This window comes from Coturnix japonica, chromosome 4 (assembly GCF_001577835.2).
Source record: "Coturnix japonica isolate 7356 chromosome 4, Coturnix japonica 2.1, whole genome shotgun sequence".
NCBI lineage: Eukaryota > Metazoa > Chordata > Aves > Galliformes > Phasianidae > Coturnix > Coturnix japonica.
Window position 1 is genome coordinate 4897080 of NC_029519.1, and position 14074 is coordinate 4911153.

The window sequence follows — 14074 nt, forward strand, 5'->3', positions numbered from 1 at the left end:
CGGGTCAGACTGACACTGCCCATCACAGAAGAGAAAGAAGGCGGCCACATACCTCGGGACTGATGTTAGGTACGTTAAGACTTTAGTTACAACATCCTCAGGCACATCGTTGAAGCGAGAGTTGTCAGGCAAGGTGATGATCCAAGCCTTGTCCTTCCCTCGGCCACCTGGAAGGAAGACAGGAGCGCTTCTGTGGGTGTTTTCTGGGAGAGCCAGCAGCAAAATCCAGGTGCACAATCCAGGTCAAAAAACACCCCACCAGCCCATAGCCTGTGTTATTACAGAGGGTATTTACATCACCAGAACAGCCAAAGTAGGTCAGATTCTGGCACTGATTTCAAGTACAACATGCACATACAGGTGGTAGAAGCAAAACTACGTGGTGCCAGCTATCTCCTTTATTTACTGAGCACACTTTACTTAAGATAGAAGTCAGAAATGCAAGGCAAATCCACGCACACTGTTCTTGAGCTTCAAAGCAAAATATTTGCAAAGCTTTAAGCATTTTGAAGGAACAAGTATTGTACGGAGACAGAAATCTAATATACTCTTTTGAGCCACCTCAATGTTTTATTAACAGCATTTCTAGTGGCAATGAAGACTGCTTGACAGATAACATCCCGTATGGAGTATCACTTTGCCAAGCAGTTCATCTGGAGTATTTAATTACAACATGAAGAGAGAACATGGAAGGCTCCTGCTACTTACCAGAAAGAAAAGCAAACTGCTTCATCAACTCATCACTGATGTCCTTAGCACAGATGGGTGCTGTCGTTTCTGAGAAGGAAACAAATGCAGCAGTCAAAAAGAGAGGGGGAAAAAAAAACAACTCAAAAGCAAATGGATTTATCAACACGTTAACCCAAAAGTGGGACATACACCTAATGCAGCTTCCCCAGACTAGGGATGGAAGTCTCTAACAAAGGATTGATGGTTTTCTATTGACTCTAACAGGGTGAATGCCATAACTCTGCAGTAACTGTATTCTATCAAATGTGCTTGGGGAGAAGTCCTTGGGATGCTGAGAATCCTTCCCTCAACAGAGAATTCCTCGTGGAACACTTTGCTGTTACCAATTGTACCCACCTGTATTCCAGTGCTTCCCAGCACTGATATACAACAGCAGCCAGGACCGCTGCAGACAAAGTTGGGGTTTCCATACTATTACACTTCTTAACTTTGAGCAAATAAGCTTCTGGAAGTGGCTGGGTTGTTTACAGCTGGCATGGAGCCACCTGCACTGCAAAGGCCGTTGTTCTTATGTTCACTATTAGAATTCTTTTTAATCAAATAATGGGAGAGGCTGTTTTAATACCATATTTAACACAGTGTGACCATTTCAGTGGCAGTGAAGCACATTGGAACAATATGCATAATTTTACCTTTCACTGGGAAAAGCAAACAGAAACCAGACTCACTTGAACACACGGGCATTATTCTGGATTATCTATAAATGGAACAAGAGCTGAAAATTAAACGTCTTTGTTCACACAAGGAAACGTTTTGAAACATCTATACACGTTAAGGACCTTTTGCTTTCTGATAATTACATTTTAAACATTAATTGTTTTAAGGAGCCAGTCCCAAGGAGTGTTCTGTTGGCCGTCCTAAATCACATTGGCCAATACTTCAGCACGCTCCACCATAATCAATATTGATTCTATTTCACTTGTTCCCAAAAGCTTCCTGGTCACTTTGGCTTTACCTAAGGATTTATTAAGAGCTGCATTGGCTGCCCTGAGCTGCAGCATGGCAGCCCCATGGGGTACCAAGCATATTCCTACAGCATCCTTATGATACCAAGCACAAAGTACCTGCCTTTGGCCCTCCACATCACCCACCCGCTCCCTCCTGTTACATGCACACATAGACAAAATAAGTATCTTTGTTGATTAGGATTGGCACTCATTCTTGATTCTCGATTTCAACAGGCCTTAGAGTGAGCTTTGGTAAGGAAGAAGTTTGTTTTGCAAAGACACTTCAAGTATTTCTTGCTCATTCAGTTGACTGCTTCACCTAACTCGGGGGGAAAGCAGTGATGATAACTTTCTTCTGTACCTGTTCGTGTCAATATTTTCATACCGATAAGAATCACATGAATAAGTTAATGAGCTCCAACACATGGAATACACAGTAGCAAACACACCAGCCTTGGGAAACAGTGAAGCCCCAAGGCCAAGTGCATGTTTATCTTGGCTGCTTCTGGAAGCTGTGGGGCTGTACAGCAAAACGTACATTTCCAGTTCAGGTGAAGCTCATGGCACGACCCACAGCTGGTGTTTGCTTCCCTCAAGATGCAGCCATTGGGACACTGGGCAATAACACAATGCCCATGTGTGACTCGTGCATCACACTAAAGCCAAACACACTTGCAAGCTTACAATAAACACAGCTTTTGTTTGCTATTCTGTAGTGATAAAGAAAGGAAATAGAATTGTTAAGGTTGGAGATCTCCAAGATCCCCAAGCCCAACCCCAGTCCACCCCCACCATGGCCATAACCACATCCCTCAGTGCCACAACTCCACTGCACTGGCCACCTCCAGGGACAGTGACCCCACCACCCCATGCGCAGCCTATGCCAATGTCTCACCACTCTGAGAAATTCTTCCTAACATTCAACTTGAAACGCTGGTGCCAAGCATCCTCTAAGCCACATAGCCAAGTTCACAGCATACTGTGAGATTGCATTGGATGGAGTTCCCTCAAAGCTTTGGGAGCTGTGGTTTCCAACAAGTGCCTGGCTCCCAGGTCCACAGAAAGCTTCATTCTTGACTTGAGCACACAGAAGGAGGCCCAGATTCCTACAGCATCCTTATGAATTCTTGCTTTTCAATGGATCAGGGTTTTTGGAAGGGATCGTTCAGCACAAACAGAAAAATCTGGTCTTTCCAAGTGGTCTCAAATTGAGCACACAAAATTTAACTCCTTCGAGGGAGAACTAGTGAAGGCTGGGGGAGCACCTCCCTTGCAAACCCTCACCATCCCAGCAGGCAGGGGCAACCAACTCATCCCTGGTGCTCAGTCTGCATCTGTCATCAAATGCATTTTCCTGGAGAAACACTGGAGAAGAACCAAGGGATGTGCACATTGCTGTGCCTATGACACATCAGTTGGATGCTATTCACCTCTGGGACAAAAGCAGTGAAAGGCAGTGGGGCATCAATGATATCCAGAGTGACCTCAGCTTTTAGGGTCTTACTGAAAGCAAACAGCACCTAAACAACACATTGCCATAGCAGTGCAGCAACTGCAAAGGCATTCAGAAAGAGGACAGAAATCAACTGGCTCCAAATTCACTCCCAGAACACAGCAGCCAAGAGACTCAATTAAAACTCCTAAGTGCTTTGCTCACTGGTAACTATTGTTTTCTATTCTAAACTTTGCAGGTTCACAGCATCTGCAGACAGCAGCTGTGTAACGCATCTGCCAAGCCGATGTAACAGTGCCTTACATTTTACAACACTGGCCAAATATTGTTTGCAGCTATAAAATAAGCTTGGAGATGGCTTTGTTGTGAATGAAGAATAATAGCTCTTGCTGTCAGTGTTGCTGTGTAGCCAAGGAAACAAAACTGAACCAAATCAAATGACAAGCGTAAAGGATCACGTTGAGCTTCACCATGATCTGCTTGTTACTCTGTTTTTTGTCCAGTTGGATGTCTACACCCAAAGCAAAAAGGTTTATTTGGTGTCAGGGGAGCCCACAAATGAGCGTATTTGTAACCTATTTCCATATCCCACGGTGACTTTCTGGGTTAACTGTGGTCACCAGCTGGTATCTGTCCCAGCACATCCCAGCTGGAGCATCAGCTGGGCCAGTACATGAGGATTCATCAGCCCTGTCTTATCTGTCATGCACAGGAGCTGCAATAGAAAACCCTCAGAGCAGAGCAGTCCATCTCTCAACCCAATGCAATGCAGCGAATCCTGTCTCCGCTTCTCCAGTCAAAGTTGTTATGTGTTGCAATATTAAATATTAATTGAGGCAAAGAATGGAAACATAGCCCTACAGCCAGGCAGGAGGACCAACACAGCAGCCTGCCATTTGCCCTGACTCAGTCCAGATAGCCATACCCCATCCCATAGCTGTAAAGAAGCACTCAGCAGGAGTGAGTCTGCAGCCCACGACGGTCAGCTCTGGAAGCTTACACCTGGGGAAGGACCCTAAAATCTACTGGATCCAACCTGATGCCTGTACCTGTCCCAGGCTGAGTGCAGCAGAGCAGGCATGGATGCACGCAGCAGACTGGCCGTGGGCCAGCAATGTGAGGCTGCTGGTTCTGCTCGTGCTGTTCAGCACAATGTCTTCGTTAAGGAACATATAGCAGAGAACAGGACATTGTACTGCTCAGAACACAAGGCCCATTGTGTTTACAAAAGGCTGATTTGCAAGACCTGGTCTGGGCAGAGGACTGACAGCTGAGGTCTCCAGGCCCCTTCCTGGTTCTGAGACAAAACTCTTCAGTAGCTGGGAGTAAATCCTGCTGCTGTCACGTTTGCAAGTGATCTACGCTGTACACATAATGCTTGGCTGTTTCTAACAGCGGCCACGTGGCTCTGATCCTCCTCAAGCCATGTAAGTACAGCAGCACAGTAAGGCCAGGCACATCCAGCAGCTTGCAGTCCCAAACCACGCCATCGCTCCCCGTGCCAGGTGAGCGACAGTGAAAAGAGCCACAGCCACACATGCCCTGCATCTGCACAGGGATGGCACAGAGCTCAGAGCCAGGAGGAGGAAAATGCAGGGCACAGATGGGACAGGTCACACCAGAAGCATCATTTCATGTGGAAACAGAGGCAGAAACATCTGGCACGAGCACCTTGAAACCACTCAGGGATTCGACAAGTGTTAGAAAGCCCCAGGAGGGTTAGTGCATGGCTGTGCTGGATGCCCCTTGACCACACCTGGCTCAAGGACACCTTAAATTATCCTTTGTCAGAGCAGGCAGATTTTAAGGGAAAGCTCCAACTGCAAGCTCGTTCTTTTGCTTTTCCCCAAGCACCCACTCAGGCAGAGTGTAGGAGGCAGGATATGGCACCAGATGGTCCTACCTGACCCAGTGCCTGTGCTTCTCCTCTAGGGCCTCCCAGGGCTCCACTGCAGAGGATGCTGCAGCTCAGGCACAGATCCCACACCTGGGAGCATCTACCAACATCAGAGACACCAAACAGCTGAAAAAGGGCGAAGCTTCTTTGAAAGGCTTTAGATTTATAAACAACAATAGGAGTGGAAATGGAGAAGAAAAGGCTACGCTGCCATCACTGAGCAGTTCCACCTTGAGGGAAGAGGGGGGTTGATCTCTTCCAGCCAGGAGCAAACAGCAGGCAAAGCGCAGCAGCTCTGCTCACAAAAGATCAGCCAAAAGTAACACAAACTACAGCCAGGCTTACATGTTATCTCCTGTTATTGCTGTAGCTCATCTCCTAACATGGGAGAATGGAGCAGCGGGTGCTCAGGTCTGCTCACATCCAGCCAGGCACATCCTGCCTCCTCACATCACCCCTAACTAAGCAAAAACGGGGAGAGACAGAAGGCAGCTCAACCATACATGAATTTGCATCTATTGCAAGAAATGTAATAAAAGTTTCTCAACACCCACCCTGGTAGATTCAAACTCAGTGTGGGAGTTGAGAAAATTTAGCTCCTCGAATTTATAATCCTTATGAGCTCCGGTGTACTCAAGCTTGCTTCTCTCCTGCTCCCTGTTTCCATCACTCCACCCTTGTGCAGGCTCAGCACCGGGTGCTGCACACAGCAGCGATCACCTCCCAGGCAATGCCATCAGCCTCCACCCCGAATCACTTTCAGCACAGAGGACTTCCCAAGCAGGCCACTGCAGAGCCAAATAGAAGCCAGTCCATGCATCAATAACTGCACATCAGCATTCAGTACTACAGAAGTGTTGCTTTTTCCAAGCCAGATTCCAGCTTTGTGCACCAACAAAGTAACTCATCACACGTGTAATAGCAATAAGCACCCGCTTAGAAACCCGGAATTAAGTGCAGGGAAGCCACTAGAACAACATATTCACTTTCACAGCCCACAGAGCAAAGAAACCAAATTGTACAGTCAGGTTCCCACAACAGCATAACCTGGGAACTCCGCTGCAAGTTTGGGAAGCTAAAAACAATTGCCCTCAATCGAAAATGCTCAATTCTTTCCTTCCCCCCACTGAGCAAAAGCCCCGATTCAAAACCATAAGTGGCTTCTCCTGCAGCAAGAAGAGGTCAGCAGCACATGAACAGCCCTGTGCTCCTGTGTGACCCCATCCCCAGGGACAGCCCCACGGCTCCTCAGCAAGTGCAGCATATTGGAAGGCTCTTCTTCCCCCCACCGTTTCACACCTCGGTTCCTCCCCTCCCACACAGCCCTGCTGTCACTTCGCTTCTGTCACTGTACATGAATGATGAATGGTTAAACTGCAGTTGTAGCAAACGTGACTGATGGAGAGGAAGCGCATCCCACGTCCGTCGGTCCCATTGTGAAGGCCCCACATCCCCTGCAGCACCAGGGTGACAACAGCACTCTGTTTCCAGAGGGCACAAGCATTGTATGTGTATAAGGCTCCATGAAGGAAGGGACGGCCCCAAAACCCTTGGGGTGAGTGCATCGCACCACGTGGCAGCTGTGGGAGAAAATCACCTGGTGCTGGAAATGAGCAACAGGTAGTCGCCATACAGCTGTGCCTTTGGGGAGACATTCTGATATTACAGAGGTCATCTGCCAAGAGCAGCTCAGCAGGATCCCAATGCCCAGTACTTTGCTCCCACAAAACGCCATCTGCGTCCCATTCATGTGCCACCAGCCCCTGTGCAAACACCGTGGGTCACCAACACCAGCACAAGGAGGACTGGGATTGTTATTTCTTCAATCATAGCCACCTAACCACATCCTCTGTCACAATGATCACCTCTACGCTTCTCCTTCACATTCACAGGTGCAGACAAATGCAGAATGGCATAGGGCAGCATGGGATGGGAGCAGCTATGAGGAGAGCATCCCCTGAGAGCCACTCCCAGGAGCAGGGGATGCTTTGCTTAGTCCACACCTGCAGCATTCCCTCCTGATCAATTCCTCCTGCGCCCTATGCTGCGCTTTGCAAAGAGGTCAAGGGAACTAGAACGAAGCTATAAAGCCTTTTTGGGTCAGTGTGTCTTTCCTGTGCCTGGCACAGCTCCAAGCGAGCTGCCAGCTGTGAACTAATGAGGAGTAACGAGCACCTTCACCCCCTCCAGCAAGGTGTGCGTCCTCCAGTGGCAATGGAGTCACCCAGAATGCCACCACCTTCCCCAGTTATTAAAGACCTCCCTGCAAACATCCCTCCTCCCCGCAGATAAACAGAATAACAAAAAAAGAAGTCAATGCTGCAGTGTATGAGCAGATCATCGTCTGTCAAAGGACTCATTGTTGAGGCCCAAGAGCAGCTTACTGCCCAGGGCAGCGGGTCAAGCTGTGCCCTGCTATTATGGCCATGCAGCCCTACAACACAGCACATCCTGCAGCTCAGGGCACCCTCTGACCTGGGGGGTCTGGCAGTGCTGCAGGCCCAGGGGTGAGACACGAGGCTGACACCAGCTGCACGTGCTCTGCAACTTCGGAAGCTCAGGAAGGGCACATCATCATCCTGTGGCTTCACAGAGCCTTTCCTCCAGTTACAGTTGTGGGAAATTGGAGAGGGGGGCAACCCTGACACCTTTCTGCTTATCAAAGCCCACCTCCTCACTTCAGGTTCGTTTGGAGCAACGCATTCCAATAACAAAAAGGAGATATAGCAGCACAGCGTGACACAGCCTGTCCTCAAATGGAACGAGGCCACTCCGCACCTCTAACGTGGCCCATCAGAACCAAGAAGCCCAGCAGCTCGATAACAGCCTGTACAGAACCCACGGGAGGCGGATTTCATCGCCCGCAGCGCTACGTCTGCATCCCGCTGCTGAACTCCGTACGAACCAAGTTACCACCTGTGTGCCCGGAATAGTCCCAGCCACGTTTAAACGATCTCTATTAAGAACGTGAGCGCAGCTCCACAAATAGACCGGGGACCGGCGGCAGAGCAGCGAGCGGCGGGGACAGCCCTGTGTCCCTACGGAGCCCACGCGGCGCTTCGAGCCGAGACCCCGCGGTACAGCGGGCAGCACCCGCAGCCCTTCGGGGAGCCGAGCCCCGCGCCCCGTCCCCGCACCCCGACACTCACCGGCGGCGGCGGCCTCCAGCAGCGCTGCGGCCCGCAGCAGGCAGTAGTAGCGCTCCATCTCCCCCGCCGACGTACCCCCCGGCGGGGGCCCGGCCGGGGCCGGCGCCAGGGCCATGCCCCGCGGCAGCGCTCCGCCGCCGGCCGCGCTCCGCCACCCCGAACCTCAGCGCCGCCGCCGAGGCGGGGCCGGGGAAGGGGGAGCCGCCTCTGCCCGCCCCAGGTCCGCCCCGTCGGGCCGCCCTCCCCGCCTCCCCCACCGCCCTCCCGCCCGGGGCTGCTCTCCGCGTCCCGCCCTGCAGTGTCGGGGCTCCCGGAGCTGTATTGCCCCTATTACGGCCCCCATCAGCATCCCTGGAGGTGCTCACCGAGATGTGGCACTGAGGGATGTGGTTAGCAGGCACTATTGCTGCTGAGATGGACGGTTGGACTCGCTGGTTAGATGGACTCGACGATCTTGGTGGTCTTTTCCAGCCTTAGTGAGACTCTGGCTCTATCATTCTAAGCCATGCACGGCTGACCAGCACACACCGCCACCTGACCCAGCAGTTCTCATGTCCCAGTGCCGAGGTTCAAACGATGACAGCTCATTGCCAACAGCATCCAGAGCTGCCCAGGAAGCCGGCACAGAGAAGTGGATGTTCCTGTTTTTCCTAAACCACCTTTTAATTACGCTCTTTACTATAATAGCAGCCTTTTTCCAACACTGCAACAGCCGGGGCTATTAATTTAAGACCCAAGGTCTAACGATGGTAATATGGAAACACCATATTTCAGCAGACCTTGTCCCTCCATGCGCTGATATTGGATTTTCCAAGGAAGAACAGCACAGCAGTACAGCACAGCTATAAAACAGCCACATGTGAGGCTGTGAGTGTGCAAACACAGCTGTGCTGCGTTCCCATCCTACTCTTATTGCCGCTGTAGTCACACTGCTGTGCTGAACTGGTGCTTCCTCACTGTATGACAGACCCTTGTGAGCTGCCTGCTGCCCAGCCCAGCCTTTCGCCTCCACACCCAGACTCTGATGGACAAAAGGAGACGGGACAGATGTAATTTTTAAGGGTGGTGCTGGGAAGTGGAAAAAAACTGAGCCAGCTGAATGTTGTCTGGAGCCTGCCCAGCCAGGATTGACCTTGGCCACACCGATGCCAGCTCAGCATGCCACTGCTTCCATCAGGACTGGGACTCCCCCTCTCTTTTTCTCACCTTCATAGCTCTAACCCCTGCTTTTGGATGGGAACACACACACACAGGTGCCCACACACCCTTCCTGCAGGCCACAGTGTATTTTCCAGCTCAGCAGGTTACCAGCAGCAAACCCTGAGCAGAGAACAGAGCAGAGCTTGGCACTGCACACACAATGGGTGCACCAACACCACCAGCCCTCCTGTCAGCATCCCAACCCTCAGCACAGCAGCTCCACTCACTGAAAAATGCCTTACACAGTAGTATTGAATCTCCATGTAAAGATGAAGCAGCGCACAGGTGTTTTAATTGCTAATTCAGAGCCTGGTGGAGCACCACGCTCACATTGACTACTTGCCTGCAGTCCTCCAGCCACGTTTCACTACCATTCCACGTCAGCTATTAAGAGCCTCAATGCGCGTATCCAGTTTCCAATAGTACCAGCTTCTTCCTAAAGGTTATAGTTGATTTTAAATAGCACAGCCATCTGTCCCGTGGAGGCTCACGGGAGCTGGAGAAATCGAAGCAGCCAAAACAGAATATTTCACACTGACTGTCAGTTTTCATTGCAAACATTTCAGCTTGAATCCAACATGTGTCCTAGAAACCGTGTGTTTTTCTTGTGCCCTACACCAGCACCACGGGACCTGCTGGAACCCATTGCATTGGTGGAATCTCATCAATCATACAAACTGCTTTCACAAGCTGTGTGCACCTCACCAACCACAAAACAACCCTCGTTTACGTGGTTCTACTCTTTGAGCTCAAAAAAACCCTATGTGAAATATAATCACTATGATGAGCCCAGCCCAGCCATGCCAGCATCTCATACCTCCCTGAAAACACCCACCATCCTACCCATGGTGCAAACTATATCCAAGGAGGCTGAGGAGCATCGGAAGAGACACCACAAAATGCTGTATTAATCAGAACGACATACCAAAGTTTATTGATTACTTCAAACATAAGTTTCCGTAATGAAAAAAGAGCAAGTTGCATTCATAAAAGGTAACATTCACATTCAATTTCTTTTTATATAAAGCAACGTAAATGTATAAAATTGCATTAAAGTGAAAAAAAAAAACCAAAAAACATAAGGTCGCAGTCCTTTTCTTTTTGCAAGAAGCTGAAAATGTATTTCCTCATTGCCTGTATATAATTTACACTTTCTATACACTATATGTTTGTATTTAAAAAACAATCCAGAGCTGGGAAATCGGATGAATGGTGCAGTATTAGGTAAGGTTTTCAATTGTGAGTGCGTATACCAATCCAATTTTAAGCCTGTACGCAATTCCAAGTCATTTATAATATTCTCGTGACAATTAGGATTAGTTTTTGACAAGCAGCTACGACTACACCACGTTTCTCCATTATCACATTACCTTTTTAGAGGGAATCTTAATTACTTTGCTTATCATTCAGCGTCACTCAAACCAGCGACTAAACTTCAGTAGATTCATCTGAAGACCCCCAGAGTTTTCCTTCAAGTTTCCCCACCGATAAGCCTGTACTGGCCTTTCAGCTCCATAATGAGCATCGTAACAGTGTAGCTCGTGTTATGGCATATGAATAACGATCACAGCATTACCACCAGGTTACTGCCGCTTCCCCATCCTGCCAGCTGATGCCCTCCAAGCTGGTATCACTACCACCTTTCTTTGCCTTCGCCTCCAGCATGGATTTCCCCTATCCCCTGATTTCATGATACATCCACAGCCGATGTGATGTATCTGGAAACAGAAATTTCCATTCCTGTTGCTGCCGCTCAAATAGGGTCAAGTTCCTTTGAGCTACACCTGTGTGCTAGCTGGAGATCCAAGCCCAAGAAAACCTGCTTTTCCCCAAAGGAGCTGCTATTCAGGACATTTCCCATTGGTATCACCCTACTTTCTATCATGCATACCTTGGGTGTTGGATGCACAGCAATAGCAAGTTTGCTCCAGCCTGATACCGGGTACTTGGAAATGACAAGAGAGATTTGGTTCCAAGAAGGCTTCATCTTTGCAAAGGCTGCAGCCATTGGCCCGGTGCAGTGGCTTTATTTGGACACCACACGTCCATGTTCCCCATAACCTAACAGCAAGGCTTCCAGCTGCATCTCACAGGAAGAGAATTTGACCCAAGAAGAACACAAGATAAAGCAAACTGAGAAGCGGGCTGTCAGGCTTGGGACCACCAGGGCTTGGAATGGTTTTGAATCACAGGAATTGCATTTTTCAGCGCCCGTGTTTTAAAAGGTTATGTAAACACAAGTCAGCAACTGTATATTTAAGGAGAAAGGTTAGATTTGGCATATAGAGCATCTTCATTGTATTCATCGCGTACTTGATCTGTAGGCACCACATTTGAGCAGTAAGAGTTGAACTTCGGGCAAGGGCTGCAAGTTGAACGCTAGGTCTGTGAGACGAGCTAGAGAAAAAAGAAGAAGAAAAAAGCTTTGCCCATGGGACACATGCTGGGAGCACAGCTCCTGGCTTGCATGCAGCAAGGGGTGGAGCTGCAGTCAATAGTGAGGTGACCGCGCTGGCGTCAGGCCGGTGCAGTGTGAATAATACAGCAGAGCTGTCCGTGTCCTGCAGGGCAGCCATAGGGGCTGTGCATACCCCTCTGCTCCTCCTACCTGCAGCCCCGGGCACACAGGCTGAGTCCTCACATATCCATACACCAGGCGTGCCTGCAGTTGATCCACGTCCCTCTTTCACAGCACCAACCATGAGTTCCGCAGGCAAACAGCAAGAGACTTGATTCTTCAGAGAATTAACAGTCCGCTCCTTAGCAAAATCTGAAGAAGGGAATGATCAATCCAGCTGTAATTCATCGCTTCTTCACACGGAAGCAAAGCAGAACCTGCTGCGGGCAGAGGTGAGTGCTCATCACAGTGTTTCCATGGCAGCCCCCGGCTGCAGGCTGTATCCAGCAGGGCGAGGGGAAGGCAGTGCAAAGAGCACCTTCCCACGCAGGGTGCTGGCACACAGGGCACTCTGAAACTGCTCAGGGCTCAAGAGAGTGAAAAAGCTGCTTGTTCCACGCACGGATGTCCGAGAAGTCTAAGAGTCAGGCACCTCACACACCTCTGCTGCGCCAGCCTAAGGGTAGAAGTCCTTGCTAAAGGTAGGCTTTAAAAGAACATGCCGATTTAAAAACCAAATTAAGTGTAAAATGAAATCAGATCCATGTATTCCTTTTACTTTAAAACCGACTTCTTTGTCTTAGTGCAAATAACTCAAGATGCAGTGCGATGCCTACAAGTTCACTGGCACCATCTGTGTCCCTGCAGCTGGCCGAGGACACACTGACACCATTAATCCACAGCATTTCAGCAGCTGCTCACTGCAGTAATGTCAGCACAGCCACAGCAGCCAGGAGAGCTGGGCTGGAAGCGTGGCACAGCCCAGCATTTAGGCTCTTTCCTTACACTGCAAGCAGTCCTGGCACGTTTCCTTCCTTCACCTTTTGCCAAGAGAGAGCCCGGCAGCACGGAGGAGGAGCAAGTTGCTGCAGGAGGATGCCCAGCACCTGGGCTTAGAGTCTTTGCTACTTCTTTGGTCAGGCAAAGCAAGAGGCTTCGGCAGCTCCCTGCTGCTCTCAGGCAGAGCTGCAGCGGTCGGAGGAAGCCCCCGTGTGACGTGTGGAGGCATTGCTCTCACCCTGATCATGCTGCTTCTGAAGGATTCCAAAAGATGCTTTCTCAGTCTCCAATGACACAGACTTCTGATTTGGCAGAATTAGGTATTTTTTTTTAGGGCTTTCTTTCAGGGTGGGGGGGAAGCAACAAGACCAAAGATGAACAGGTACCGTGGCCAGTGCCTGGCTACTGCTTTGTCAGCACGGCTGCTTACAGTGCTTGGTAATACTCAACAGAACCGGTACGTTTTCCTGCAGGATAACAACTGCACTGTTTGGATAGAGCATTTTTAAAGTATCCTGAGAGGATATCTTTCTGCCAAATTAGTAAGAGTATCTTCAGTCTTCACATAACCATTCTCTATTCGTTTGTATGACACTAATATAGGCAGCTCAAAGATGCCAGTCTGCAAAAATCAGAAGGAAAACACAGGTGTATTGCAACTGTCACATTCCCAATAGCACAGTAAAGCCTTTCGGCGTACTTTAGAAAGAAGAAAATAAATAAAGGGAGAAGAAGAATGATTAGCCCACAATAAAAGTGCCAAAACCTCACTCACAGCTGAATGGGAGGGCGAAGGACTCTGCCACGGGCTGCAAAAGGCAGCGTGGAGCCCAGCAGCACCAAGGCTGATGTTGGCAGCTGTGCAGCTACTTGCTGCCCTCCCCATGACATGGGCTCTCTGTAGGGAGCCATGTGTGCTAGGAAGAGGTTACACAAAGTCCCTGTGTTAATGTTTGCAGCTGGCAGCACGCAGCCACATCACATCTCGCCCATAGGCTGTGAGTTCAGTCAGGCACTTTTATTTCTCTGCAGCGAGAAGACAGCTGGTGGCTTACTATGATGTTTAGAATGGCGTAGCAGGATGCTCCCTGTGTGTGTAGTCGCATACAGACACAGAGCCATGCCTGCTGCACGCTATGCTGACATACAGACAGGTACACACTTAGTTTCAGTCTATTCGGATGAATTAAAATGTACTCATTTCTATCTGACACAACAGCATGCACCATAGAAAATGGGATTTTTATACTGTTCAGATGCAATTCTGGAATCATTTTAATA

At 49.4% G+C, this 14074-nt stretch overlaps 2 protein-coding genes across 6 annotated transcripts in view; both read right to left on the minus strand.

Moving 5' to 3' along the window:
- MCF2 (MCF.2 cell line derived transforming sequence) overlaps nt 1-8336 on the minus strand; it is a 45347-nt gene extending 37011 nt beyond the window's left edge. The window contains exons 1-3 of the mRNA XM_015860413.1: nt 8197-8336; nt 709-777; nt 53-167 (exon numbers count right to left, since the gene is read on the minus strand). Coding sequence (XP_015715899.1) covers nt 53-167; nt 709-777; nt 8197-8311 — 299 coding nt within the window. The 5' untranslated portion in view covers nt 8312-8336. The remainder of the gene's footprint in view (nt 1-52; nt 168-708; nt 778-8196) is intronic.
- A 1967-nt stretch (nt 8337-10303) lies between these two features.
- ATP11C (ATPase phospholipid transporting 11C) overlaps nt 10304-14074 on the minus strand; it is a 50203-nt gene continuing 46432 nt past the window's right edge. For all 5 annotated transcript variants that reach the window (XM_015860384.2, XM_015860383.2, XM_015860380.2 and 2 more), the window contains one exon: nt 10304-13415. In XM_015860384.2, the coding sequence (XP_015715870.1) occupies nt 13299-13415 (117 nt within the window). In that variant the 3' untranslated portion in view covers nt 10304-13298. The remainder of the gene's footprint in view (nt 13416-14074) is intronic.